This window comes from Xenopus tropicalis, chromosome 8, assembly GCF_000004195.4.
Source record: "Xenopus tropicalis strain Nigerian chromosome 8, UCB_Xtro_10.0, whole genome shotgun sequence".
Classification (NCBI taxonomy): Eukaryota; Metazoa; Chordata; class Amphibia; order Anura; family Pipidae; genus Xenopus; species Xenopus tropicalis.
Window position 1 is genome coordinate 138,824,400 of NC_030684.2, and position 13,341 is coordinate 138,837,740.

General features: G+C 48.1%; 1 protein-coding gene across 1 annotated transcript; it reads left to right on the forward strand.

The window, feature by feature from the left end:
• Positions 1-6,280: 6,280 nt before the first annotated feature.
• Positions 6,281-11,549, forward strand: slamf8 (SLAM family member 8). The gene is made up of 5 exons (XM_012969868.3): positions 6,281-6,448; positions 7,746-8,072; positions 8,785-9,087; positions 10,330-10,440; positions 10,557-11,549. Exons 1-5 carry the CDS (start codon positions 6,406-6,408, stop codon positions 10,661-10,663), a joined length of 891 nt encoding a protein of 296 aa, XP_012825322.1. The 5' UTR covers positions 6,281-6,405; the 3' UTR covers positions 10,664-11,549.
• The last annotated feature ends 1,792 nt before the right edge of the window (positions 11,550-13,341 follow it).

Genomic DNA, 13,341 nt, shown 5'->3' on the forward strand with positions numbered 1-13,341 from the left:
GAAGTACAGACGCACTGATGACCGTGACTGCCCACGAGAGGAATGCTCTGGGGAAGTGGAAACGATGGACCACTTCTTGCTTCAGTGCCCCTTTAACATAGATGTTTACAAACAAGTCTCTGCTGCCTTGGGCATTCCTTGCCTCTCTGGTTGTAATTACCAGGAGTGGGCCTATGGGGCATTCAAGCGACACAGGGGGTATGATTTGGGCACTCTTTTCTTAGTCAGCTCTGTTGTCCGCTTTTACACCTGGAACGCACGGTGCAAGGTTTCTCTCAGGCGGGAAGTCCTCCCCTGTCCAGTGGTGGTGGATATGGTACTGGGTGAGCTCGGGAAGATACGCTCTTTGGAGAGACAAAGGATGGATGAAGCAAGCTGGAAGGGTCTGTGGAGGGGCATTCAGTTTGACCCACCGTGAGTCTTTTGCTAATTCTGATGTCTCTATGGTGATGGGCTAATACTTTTCACCCCCCTTAGATTTTTGCCTTCTATGTATTTTTCTGATGGGGCTTCATACGGTTTTAGGTGAGTAGCCCAATCTTTTGCCTTCCTGGAGTCAGAGCCATGTTTTGTGTATATAGTTGTTTATAGTAGAGTGGCCCCCAGCCAGGCTGAGCCGCTCATTGGGGTAAAAATCGTAAGCTGAAAATGGAGCAGGTTTGTGAATATCTCAGGTGCAACTTTGTACATCAAAATTTGTGCAGTTGCCCACAGAGGAAGCAGAATTATATGAATAAGTTGGTTTTGTTTATCCTTTGTATGTAAATATTTTTTTGCTTTGCTTATTTGTTTGTTATTTATTTAGATTTATTGTATTAGGATGCAAGAATTCAATAAACAAAAATTTCCCCTGTACTAAGCACAATTCAGCAGGAACAGCCCCCTAAGTTTGCTCATAGCCTGTACAGAGAGATACCATAAAACTATGGCAGCATAGGGATTCCCCTGTACTAAGCACAATTCAGCAGGAACAGCCCCCTAAGTTTGCTCATAGCCTGTACAGAGAGATACTATAAAACTATGGCACATAGGGATTCCCCTGTACTAAGCACAATTCAGCAGGAACAGCCCCCTAAGTTTGCTCATAGCCTGTACAGAGAGATACCATAAAACTATGGCACATAGGGATTCCCCTGTACTAAGCACAATTCAGCAGGAACAGCCCCCTAAGTTTGCTCATAGCCTGTACAGAGAGATACCATAAAACTATGGCACATAGGGATTCCCCTGTACTAAGCACAATTCAGCAGGAACAGCCCCCTAAGTTTGCTCATAGCCTGTTGTTATACTATTAGAAGCAATAGTGGGGTTAAAATGTACAGTATTTACTGCATAATCTGAGACTAGAGAAGCTAGTGGTTCCGGTGCCGCTGGGGTGCAGTTCAGCAGTGCCAGTACAACACGGGGCTCGGCTCCTGACGGAACATTTACTGTCACTTCCCAAAAACCACATGATTTACAGGGAATGACCAGAGAAGAGTGAATTTCCCTTAAAATCCCCCACTCGGTTCTGCACTGAATATCACGGGATTCTGCCCCCCCCCCCCCCCCCCGTCTCACTGAGTTCTCTCACCCCCCCCTCTCACTGACTGTCTAACCCAGCACTCTCTCACAGTCACACTCACTCCCTCTGTAATGTTTCCCCTATGTGTAACGAGCTTGACTGTTAAAGGGTAAGTTAAATTTTGATTCAGGCAATGATCTCAGAATGGATTGTTACAGCACTGGGTCTGGGTATGACAAACACACGAGGGGTTAATTATCTCTGTGTCCCCGAAGTCCAGTGAGCTTACAATCTAAGGTCCCTATCCCATTCCCATCAGTCCCTGCCCCAGTGAGCTTACAATCTAAGGTCCCTATCCCATTCCCATCAGCCCCTGCCCCAGTGAGCTTACAATCTAAGGTCCCTATCCCATTCCCATCAGCCCCTGCCCCAGTGGAGCTTACAATCTAAGGTCCCTATCCCATTCCCATCAGCCCCTGCCCCAGTGGAGCTTACAATCTAAGGTCCCTATCACATTCCCATCAGTCCCTGCCCCAGTGGAGCTTACAATCTAAGGTCCCTATCCCATTCCCATCAGTCCCTGCCCCAGTGAGCTTACAATCTAAGGTCCCTATCCCATTCCCATCAGTCCCTGCCCCAGTGAGCTTACAATCTAAGGTCCCTATCACATTCCCATCAGTCCCTGCCCCAGTGGAGCTTACAATCTAAGGTCCCTATCACATTCCCATCAGTCCCTGCCCCAGTGAGCTTACAATCTAAGGTCCCTATCACATTCCCATCAGCCCCTGCCCCAGTGAGCTTACAATCTAAGGTCCCTATCCCATTCCCATCAGTCCCTGCCCCAGTGAGCTTACAATCTAAGGTCCCTATCCCATTCCCATCAGTCCCTGCCCCAGTGAGCTTACAATCTAAGGTCCCTATCCCATTCCCATCAGTCCCTGCCCCAGTGAGCTTACAATCTAAGGTCCCCAGTGGAGCTTACAATCTAAGGTCCCTATCCCATTCCCATCAGTCCCCCCCCCCCCGTCTCACTGAGTTCTCTCACCCCCCCCTCTCACTGACTGTCTAACCCAGCACTCTCTCACAGTCACACTCACTCCCTCTGTAATGTTTCCCCTATGTGTAACGAGCTTGACTGTTAAAGGGTAAGTTAAATTTTGATTCAGGCAATGATCTCAGAATGGATTGTTACAGCACTGGGTCTGGGTATGACAAACACACGAGGGGTTAATTATCTCTGTGTCCCCGAAGTCCAGTGAGCTTACAATCTAAGGTCCCTATCCCATTCCCATCAGTCCCTGCCCCAGTGAGCTTACAATCTAAGGTCCCTATCCCATTCCCATCAGCCCCTGCCCCAGTGAGCTTACAATCTAAGGTCCCTATCCCATTCCCATCAGCCCCTGCCCCAGTGGAGCTTACAATCTAAGGTCCCTATCCCATTCCCATCAGCCCCTGCCCCAGTGGAGCTTACAATCTAAGGTCCCTATCACATTCCCATCAGTCCCTGCCCCAGTGGAGCTTACAATCTAAGGTCCCTATCCCATTCCCATCAGTCCCTGCCCCAGTGAGCTTACAATCTAAGGTCCCTATCCCATTCCCATCAGTCCCTGCCCCAGTGAGCTTACAATCTAAGGTCCCTATCACATTCCCATCAGTCCCTGCCCCAGTGGAGCTTACAATCTAAGGTCCCTATCACATTCCCATCAGTCCCTGCCCCAGTGAGCTTACAATCTAAGGTCCCTATCACATTCCCATCAGCCCCTGCCCCAGTGAGCTTACAATCTAAGGTCCCTATCCCATTCCCATCAGTCCCTGCCCCAGTGAGCTTACAATCTAAGGTCCCTATCCCATTCCCATCAGTCCCTGCCCCAGTGAGCTTACAATCTAAGGTCCCTATCCCATTCCCATCAGTCCCTGCCCCAGTGAGCTTACAATCTAAGGTCCCCAGTGGAGCTTACAATCTAAGGTCCCTATCCCATTCCCATCAGTCCCCCCCCCCCCGTCTCACTGAGTTCTCTCACCCCCCCCTCTCACTGACTGTCTAACCCAGCACTCTCTCACAGTCACACTCACTCCCTCTGTAATGTTTCCCCTATGTGTAACGAGCTTGACTGTTAAAGGGTAAGTTAAATTTTGATTCAGGCAATGATCTCAGAATGGATTGTTACAGCACTGGGTCTGGGTATGACAAACACACGAGGGGTTAATTATCTCTGTGTCCCCGAAGTCCAGTGAGCTTACAATCTAAGGTCCCTATCCCATTCCCATCAGTCCCTGCCCCAGTGAGCTTACAATCTAAGGTCCCTATCCCATTCCCATCAGCCCCTGCCCCAGTGAGCTTACAATCTAAGGTCCCTATCCCATTCCCATCAGCCCCTGCCCCAGTGGAGCTTACAATCTAAGGTCCCTATCCCATTCCCATCAGCCCCTGCCCCAGTGGAGCTTACAATCTAAGGTCCCTATCACATTCCCATCAGTCCCTGCCCCAGTGGAGCTTACAATCTAAGGTCCCTATCCCATTCCCATCAGTCCCTGCCCCAGTGAGCTTACAATCTAAGGTCCCTATCCCATTCCCATCAGTCCCTGCCCCAGTGAGCTTACAATCTAAGGTCCCTATCACATTCCCATCAGTCCCTGCCCCAGTGGAGCTTACAATCTAAGGTCCCTATCACATTCCCATCAGTCCCTGCCCCAGTGAGCTTACAATCTAAGGTCCCTATCACATTCCCATCAGCCCCTGCCCCAGTGAGCTTACAATCTAAGGTCCCTATCCCATTCCCATCAGTCCCTGCCCCAGTGAGCTTACAATCTAAGGTCCCTATCCCATTCCCATCAGTCCCTGCCCCAGTGAGCTTACAATCTAAGGTCCCTATCCCATTCCCATCAGTCCCTGCCCCAGTGAGCTTACAATCTAAGGTCCCTATCACATTCCCATCAGTCCCTGCCCCAGTGGAGCTTACAATCTAAGGTCCCTATCACATTCCCATCAGTCCCTGCCCCAGTGAGCTTACAATCTAAGGTCCCTATCCCATTCCCATCAGTCCCTGCCCCAGTGAGCTTACAATCTAAGGTCCCTATCCCATTCCCATCAGTCCCTGCCCCAGTGAGATTACAATCTAAGGTCCCTATCACATTCCCATCAGTCCCTGCCCCAGTGAGCTTACAATCTAAGGTCCCTATCACATTCCCATCAGTCCCTGCCCCAGTGAGCTTACAATCTAAGGTCCCTATCACATTCCCATCAGTGCCTGCCCCAGTGAGCTTACAATCTAAGGTCCCTATCACATTCCCATCAGTCCCTGCCCCAGTGGAGCTTACAATCTAAGGTCCCTATCACATTCCCATCAGTCCCTGCCCCAGTGAGCTTACAATCTAAGGTCCCTATCCCATTCCCATCAGTCCCTGCCCCAGTGAGCTTACAATCTAAGGTCCCTATCCCATTCCCATCAGTCCCTGCCCCAGTGAGATTACAATCTAAGGTCCCTATCACATTCCCATCAGTCCCTGCCCCAGTGAGCTTACAATCTAAGGTCCCTATCCCATTCCCATCAGTCCCTGCCCCAGTGAGCTTACAATCTAAGGTCCCTATCACATTCCCATCAGTCCCTGCCCCAGTGAGCTTACAATCTAAGGTCCCTATCCCATTCCCATCAGTCCCTGCCCCAGTGAGCTTACAATCTAAGGTCCCTATCCCATTCCCATCAGTCCCTGCCCCAGTGAGATTACAATCTAAGGTCCCTATCACATTCCCATCAGTCCCTGCCCCAGTGAGCTTACAATCTAAGGTCCCTATCCCATTCCCATCAGCCCCTGCCCCAGTGAGCTTACAATCTAAGGTCCCTATCCCATTCCCATCAGCCCCTGCCCCAGTGAGCTTACAATCTAAGGTCCCTATCCCATTCCCATCAGTCCCTGTCCCAGTGAGCTTACAATCTAAGGTCCCTATCCCATTCCCATCAGCCCCTGCCCCAGTGAGCTTACAATCTAAGGTCCCTATCACATTCCCATCAGTCCCTGCCCCAGTGAGCTTACAATCTAAGGTCCCTATCACATTCCCATCAGTCCCTGCCCCAGTAAGCTTACAATCTAAGGTCCCTATCACATTCCCATCAGTCCCTGCCCCAGTAAGCTTACAATCTAAGGTCCCTATCCCATTCCCATCAGCCCCTGCCCCAGTGAGCTTACAATCTAAGGTCCCTATCCCATTCCCATCAGTCCCTGCCCCAGTGAGCTTACAATCTAAGGCCCCTATCACATTCCCATCAGCCCCTGCCCCAGTGAGCTTACAATCTAAGGTCCCTATCCCATTCCCATCAGTCCCTGTCCCAGTGAGCTTACAGTCTAAGGTCCCTATCCCATTCCCATCAGCCCCTGCCCCAGTGAGCTTACAATCTAAGGTCCCTATCACATTCCCATCAGTCCCTGCCCCAGTGAGCTTACAATCTAAGGTCCCTATCACATTCCCATCAGATCCCTATTTAATGTATTAACATCCCATATGGAAGGAGACACATTAGACAGACACAGGCTTTAGTGTAACAGCAGGAAGTAATTCAGGCAGCAGCAGCCGTATGATCTCAGCATTATTGTTATATTACTATGGGGGGGGGTATATAGACTTGGCGCCCTGCCCTACAGGATGGTGGGTTGGAATCCTCTTTTATAAGAGTTCAGTTACCCTTTCTGAAAGCAAAAGAAAAGTCCTGGAATTTTTCAGCAACGGCTACAAGTGGAGTTCCCCTTCGTATGTCACACCTCTTCATTGGTCATAAGCTCAGGGCGGGAGGGTAGGGGGTATTTCCATTCACTTCTCTCTGTGCTCTGCTGGGCTGAGGAACTGCCCCGGGGGGCAAGAAGCCAAAACCTACAGCTGCTATCTACCGGCACTTACACCTAGTAGTATGGCTTGTGTATGGTGTGTACTCACTGTGCTGCTACAGGCAGGTAGGTGTCTGTCTCATCATTATGCTTATATACTGCTGCCCGGGGTACCCCTGGAACTATAGTGGGGTGTTACCCCAATGTTTCTATATATCTGTAACCTTGTTATGGGCTAAGGGGGCCCAGCCTGAAGGCCAGTTACGGCGGGATTTGGGGTGAGTGCTTATTTGTGCCCTGGGTACCCCTGGAACTATAGCAGGGTGACTGTTACCCCAATGTTTCTATATATCTGTAACCTTGTTATGGGCTAAGGGGGCCCAGCCTGAAGGCCAGTTAGGGGGGGATTTAGGGTGAGTGCTTATTTGTGCCCTGGGTACCCCTGGAACTATAGCGGGGTGACTGTTACCCCAATGTTTCTATATATCTGTAACCTTGTTATGGGCTAAGGGGGCCCAGCCTGAAGGCCAGTTAGGGGGGGATTTGGGGTGAGTGCTTATTTGTGCCCTGGGTACCCCTGGAACTATAGCGGGGTGACTGTTACCCCAATGTTTCTATATATCTGTAACCTTGTTATGGGCTAAGGGGGCCCAGCCTGAAGGCCAGTTAGGGGGGGATTTGGGGTGAGTGCTTATTTGTGCCCTGGGTACCCCTGGAACTATAGTGGGGTGTTACCCCAATGTTTCTATATATCTGTAACCTTGTTATGGGCTAAGGGGGCCCAGCCTGAAGGCCAGTTAGGGGGGGATTTGGGGTGAGTGCTTATTTGTGCCCTGGGTACCCCTGGAACTATAGTGGGGTGTTACCCCAATGTTTCTATATATCTGTAACCTTGTTATGGGCTAAGGGGGCCCAGCCTGAAGGCCAGTTAGGGGGGGATTTGGGGGGGTGCTTATTTGTGCCCTGGGTACCCCTGGAACTATAGCGGGGTGACTGTTACCCCAATGTTTCTATATATCTGTAACCTTGTTATGGGCTAAGGGGGCCCAGCCTGAAGGCCAGTTAGGGGGGGATTTGGGGTGAGTGCTTATTTGTGCCCTGGGTACCCCTGGAACTATAGCGGGGTGACTGTTACCCCAATGTTTCTATATATCTGTAACCTTGTTATGGGCTAAGGGGGCCCAGCCTGAAGGCCAGTTAGGGGGGGGATTTGGGGTGAGTGCTTATTTGTGCCCTGGGTACCCCTGGAACTATAGCGGGGTGACTGTTACCCCAATGTTTCTATATATCTGTAACCTTGTTATGGGCTAAGGGGGCCCAGCCTGAAGGCCAGTTAGGGGGGGATTTGGGGTGAGTGCTTATTTGTGCCCTGGGTACCCCTGGAACCTAACATATAACATATGTGCATCTCTTTCTCTTACAGGAATCCTTGAGGCAGAAAATAGAATTTCTCATGTCCAAGGCATCATGGGAAGTAAGATACAGTTATCCCCCCATATACCTCATGGATTTACCACCAGGGATGTCTTCTGGAGACACCTGTCCCAGACAGAAGAGATAGTGGCTTCCTATACCCAAGGGACCACAGAGACAAGATACCAGTCCAGGTTCTTTGAAAGAGCCCGACTCTTGAACAACTTTACACTGGAGATCTCTGCCCTGGAGATGGGGGACAGTGGGCAGTTTGCCAGCCTTCTGGTCGATACTACAGGACACATGAGACAGAACCAAGTTCATCTTACAGTTTATGGTAAGAGAATCACAAATGGAAAAGGGAAATTATAGTGCTGTGTATATGGGACTAGGGATGTTGCCTAGTGACAATATAGACTTTTCTGCAAAGGTTCATGTGAAAGTCTTTTGTCAGTCCCCAGCTAGTTGGACAAATTTTTTCTAGGTCGTACTTTTCACCACTAGCCCCCACCCACGGCATAGATCCCCTTGCCCCCTCCTCACCTGTATCTGCCCCCTTATCCCATAAGCAGTTGGGTAGCCACATCTGGACCAGTCCCAACCGATGCCCAGGCTTCCTGGGAGTTGATACCAACCAGTAGAATGCTCACTGTAAAGGTGCCCATACATCGGATCTTCTCCCGATCTTCTCCCGATCTTCTCCCGATCTTCTCCCGATATCCCCACCTACAGCTAATCCTGGGGCCATGATCGCATTATAACGAAGGGTATAGACAAAGTCAGGAATGCATCAATGAGCCAATGCGGTCCCCGATCCGACTAGATTTTTTAATCTGCCCGATTTCAGGCCAGATATCGGTCGGGCAGGCCTGTTGGTAGTGCCCATACACGGGCCGATTAGCTGCCGAATCAGTCTAAGGGACCCATATCGGCAGCTAGAATCGGCCCGTGCATGGGCACCTTAAGCCAAGACCTCCATACTACCATTGTTCCTTTGTTGATCCCATTGCCAAATGATGGGCAACCTCTAACCAACATCTCTCCTCTAGAGGCAGTAGCTCAGCCGACAGTCCAGGTTTTTGCATCCAATGCTGAAGAAGAGGGGAAGAACTGCACTGTGTTTTTGAGCTGCGTCACCACCAATGGAAGCAACATCACATACACGTGGAGTGCAGACTCAATGGAGAGTGATCATGTGATTTCAAACGAGTTGGTGTATGATGGAGGCCACATTCTCAAGGTCATTTTGACTCCGGCAGACCAGGATATATCGTATACCTGCACGGTCACCAATCCAGTCAGCCGGCGGAACACATCAGTTGTACCGTGGAACAGCTGTAAATTCCACTCAGGTAATTGCCATGTAAAATGATATATTTCTACTTACATCATAGAGAGTTTTTGGACTGGGGATCTGGGGTATTCTGGAGTATTCTCTCTCTTCTCTAGTGACCTTTTGCTTGGACTTCCATACTGTGTCTTTGCATCAGCTCCAAATGAACATATTTAAGCTTCATCATTTCTCACCGCCGGATCTTTCCTTCTTTCTTTTTGTCTTTTTTCCTTCATTTTCTCTCCTTCTTTTCTCCATTACCTTCTCTCAAGTCTCTTGGTTTGTTTGTTTGTTCTCCTTGCTTCTCTTGTCTTCTTGACTTTCCCCTTTTCCCTATGATTTTGCTTTCTTTTTCTCTTGTCCTTTCCCCCTTTCTTCTATCCCTTTGTGTATCTCCATGTACTGTAGTTCCTTGTTTGCTGTGATTGGACAGAAGTCACAGACAGTCTGGCTTAGAAACAGTTCTATCATGGCCAGTTTTCCTTAGAGAAAGGGAAGCCAACTTTGAGGCTCAGTAGACCAAGGTTCAACCAGACTTATTGCTTGGCCACTCACCCCTGGACCCACCAGGAAGCTTCCAAGTGATCTGGTTGGATAATCAAACCTGATCATGAAATTTTTAATTTTATTATACAAACTAATATACAGAAGTCTACACCACATCAAGTTGATATTTTAAAGACATGAGTCTGCCTGAGACAGAGACAGGCTGTGGAAAGGGTTCAGTAGGGCTGGCATGGTAACCAGATATTCCGACCCACACTTTCTGTTCCTGCTATACCTGTTACCGTAAATACAGTGCAAGGCAGTTGATCAGTAGAACAGTTTTGGACCTGGTGTCCAAGGCATCATGGGAAGAAAAATACAGTTATCTCCTAATATACCTCATGGATTTACCACCAGGGATGTCTTCTGGAGACACTTGTCTCAGACCGAAGAGATAGTGGTCTTGTGAGGTGTTTCTCAGCCTTCAGGGTTCCACACATTCTTTTATAGTGAATGTTACCATTTTTGTTAGGTTCTTCAAATTAAAAGTACATTATTGCCAAAGATACCGGTCTATTGTTCAAGCTATCTTAGAGATGGGAAAACTAGAGGGCACTTTACATCAAGGGCAACCAACCTGTCTACTTTTTCTAACCAAGGTTTGAAGATGCTTGGAGTTGACTTATAGAAGTCTAAGCATGACCGTCCTACTTTGGGAATGTCTGAGTGTTAAGCAGTTCTCGGCAAGCTAATGGTGGGTTTTTCTCTGTTGCAGGAGCAGATGCCGGGGTGTTTAGCTGCAAAATGATCCCCTATTTAGCTGCAACCCTCATACTGCTGTTCATCGCTGTTACTTTCTGGGTTCTCCTCTGCACCAGAACTAAAGGTCAGTATTTCTAGTAGTCAACTGTTCTTTAGTCAACTGTAGCAGTCTCAAACTGATGGATGACCACATAATGGGCTGCTCTGTCTAAAAGTAAAACTATGATATTATGATTTCAGGTAAGAGCAGAAGGAAGGAAAAGCAAAATGTTGAGGGGGTGTCATTACAACACGCGTCGGATGGGACTAATCAGGATCCAGTAGAGGACGGGCCACAAAATGTATAAATGTCAAGCAGAGACAATAGAAGGCAATGTAGAAGAAAGGTTGGATGGAGCGGGACCCTCACTGTGGATAAAGAGTAAAAAGGCAGCACTTGGAGGAGATGCCAAATGGAGGTCCATCACAGCCCTGCCCAATGATAACACTGGGGATTACAGTTTATCAGAGGAACTTGGTATCATAACAAGGTTTGGGCCCAACTCAACACTACACTGAGGCATTAAATTACAACATGGTGCGTCAGGATTCATAGTGCACAGCTAGACAGGGAATCGTACTAGAAATATTAATCAAAGACTTGGTCCCATTGCCATTTTGGAGTCAGGAAGGAATTTTTTCCCCTCTGAGGCAAATTAGAGAGGCTTCAGATGGGGTTTTTGCCTTCCTCTGGATCAACTAGCAGTTAGGCAGGTTATATATAGGCATTAGGGTTGAACGTGATGGACATATGTCTTTTTTCAACCTAACTTACTCTGTTACTATGTTACTTCTTGTTGAAAAAGAAACACAACACCCATTCTCCATCATTGGAAGCCTCCAGAGATCCCTGAGCCTAAACATGTACCTCATATTTTTGTGGAGAAGGTTCAAGTATGGAACTTTTATCTGGAAGTCAGGAATTCACTTTGTTGAACATGGTCATTTGTCTAAGGATTCTCTTCTGGAACTATTAATGGATCAGATACCCTGCAACTACCACTTTATCACTTTATTTTGCACTAGATACTGTCCTAGAATTTTTTTTACATTTTTCACACAAATACTTTCCTAATAGTTGATAAACCAATTTTTAAAAAAAAAAAAAGTGTATCAGAAACCTTGAATATATTTTAATGTATATATTGTATATTGGATTCTCTATTTTGATAATAAAAAATATTGTTTACTAGACCAAGTTGTGAGCTGATGCTGAGAATGGTTGCCCTATGTGTAAATGGAGAGTCTTTACCTTCCCACCTTGTGCTCCTTGTGTCTTCACATGACCACGGGTTTGACTGTGGGTGCTGGGCAGCCCTGTCCTTACCATTTGCCATATTTGTAAAGTCCAAAACAAAAGGACCATACCATGTGGCTGCATCATAACTGCCCATTTCTATATAGGCATTGGTTGGCCAACCCTTATTAGGCTGCTGCCCTAGGCATGGACCCTTGGAGACATATATATTTCTGGAGTAAGAACTTGAGGGCCAGGCTACTATAGGCATTGGTTGGCCAACCCTTATTAGGCTGCTGCCCTAGGCACGGACCCTTGGATACTTATATATTTCTGGAGTAAGAACTTGAGGGCCAGGCTACTATAGGCATTGGTTGGCCAACCCTTATTAGGCTGCTGCCCTGGGCACGGACCCTTGGATACTTATATATTTCTGGAGTAAGAACTTGAGGGTCAGGCTACTATAGGCATTGGCTGGCCAACCCTTATTAGGCTGCTGCCCTAGGCATGGACCCTTGGATACTTATATATTTCTGGAGTAAGAACTTGAGGGTCAGGCTACTATAGGCATTGGTTGGCCAACCCTTATTAGGCTGCTGCTCTAGGCACGGACCCTTGGATACTTATATATTTCTGGAGTAAGAACTTGAGGGCCAGGCTACTATAGGCATTGGTTGGCCAACCCTTATTAGGCTGCTGCCCTGGGCACAGACCCTTGGATACTTATATATTTCTGGAGTAAGAACTTGAGGGCCAGGCTACTATAGGCATTGGTTGGCCAACATTTATTAGGCTGCTGCTCTAGGCACGGACCCTTGGATACTTATATATTTCTGGAGTAAGAACTTGAGGGCCAGGCTACTATAGGCATTGGTTGGCCAACCCTTATTAGGCTGCTGCTCTAGGCACGGACCCTTGGATACTTATATATTGCTGGAGTAAGAACTTGAGGGCCAGGCTACTATAGGCATTGGCTGGCCAACCCTTATTAGGCTGCTGCCCTGGGCACAGACCCTTGGATACTTATATATTTCTGGAGTAAGAAATTGAGGGCCAGGCTACTATAGGCATTGGTTGGCCAACCCATATTAGGCTGCTGCCCTGGGCACGGACCCTTGGATACTTATGTATTTCTGGAGGAAGAACTTGAGGGCCAGGCTACTATAGGCATTGGTTGGCCAACCCTTATTAGGCTGCTGCCCTGGGCACAGACCCTTGGATACTTATGTATTTCTGGAGTAAGAACTTGAGGGCCAGGCTTTTATAGGCATTGGTTAGCCAACCCTTATTAGGCTGCTGCCCTGGGCACGGACCCTTGGATACTTATATATTTCTGGAGTAAGAACTTGAGGACCAGGCTACTATAGGCATTGGTTTGCCAACCCTTATTAGGCTGCTGCCCTGGGCACAGACCCTTGGATACTTATATATTTCTGGAGTAAGAACTTGAGGGCCAGGCTACTATAGGCATTGGTTGGCCAACATTTATTAGGCTGCTGCTCTAGGCACGGACCCTTGGATACTTATATATTGCTGGAGTAAGAACTTGAGGGCCAGGCTACTATAGGCATTGGTTGGCCAACCCTTATTAGGCTGCTGCCCTGGGCACAGACCCTTGGATACTTATATATTTCTGGAGTAAGAAATTGAGGGCCAGGCTACTATAGGCATTGGTTGGCCAACCCATATTAGGCTGCTGCCCTGGGCACGGACCCTTGGATACTTATGTATTTCTGGAGGAAGAACTTG

Bases quoted from the DNA above. Each gene is read 5' to 3' on its own strand.
- slamf8 (XM_012969868.3), top strand. From the start codon at position 6,406: ATGGCTTGTGTATGGTGTGTACTCACTGTGCTGCTACAGGCAG. The intron at 8,073-8,784 runs GTAAGAGAATCA...TCTCTCCTCTAG, and splicing joins AGTTCATCTTACAGTTTATG to AGGCAGTAGCTCAGCCGACA. The intron at 10,441-10,556 runs GTCAGTATTTCT...TTATGATTTCAG, and splicing joins CCTCTGCACCAGAACTAAAG to GTAAGAGCAGAAGGAAGGAA.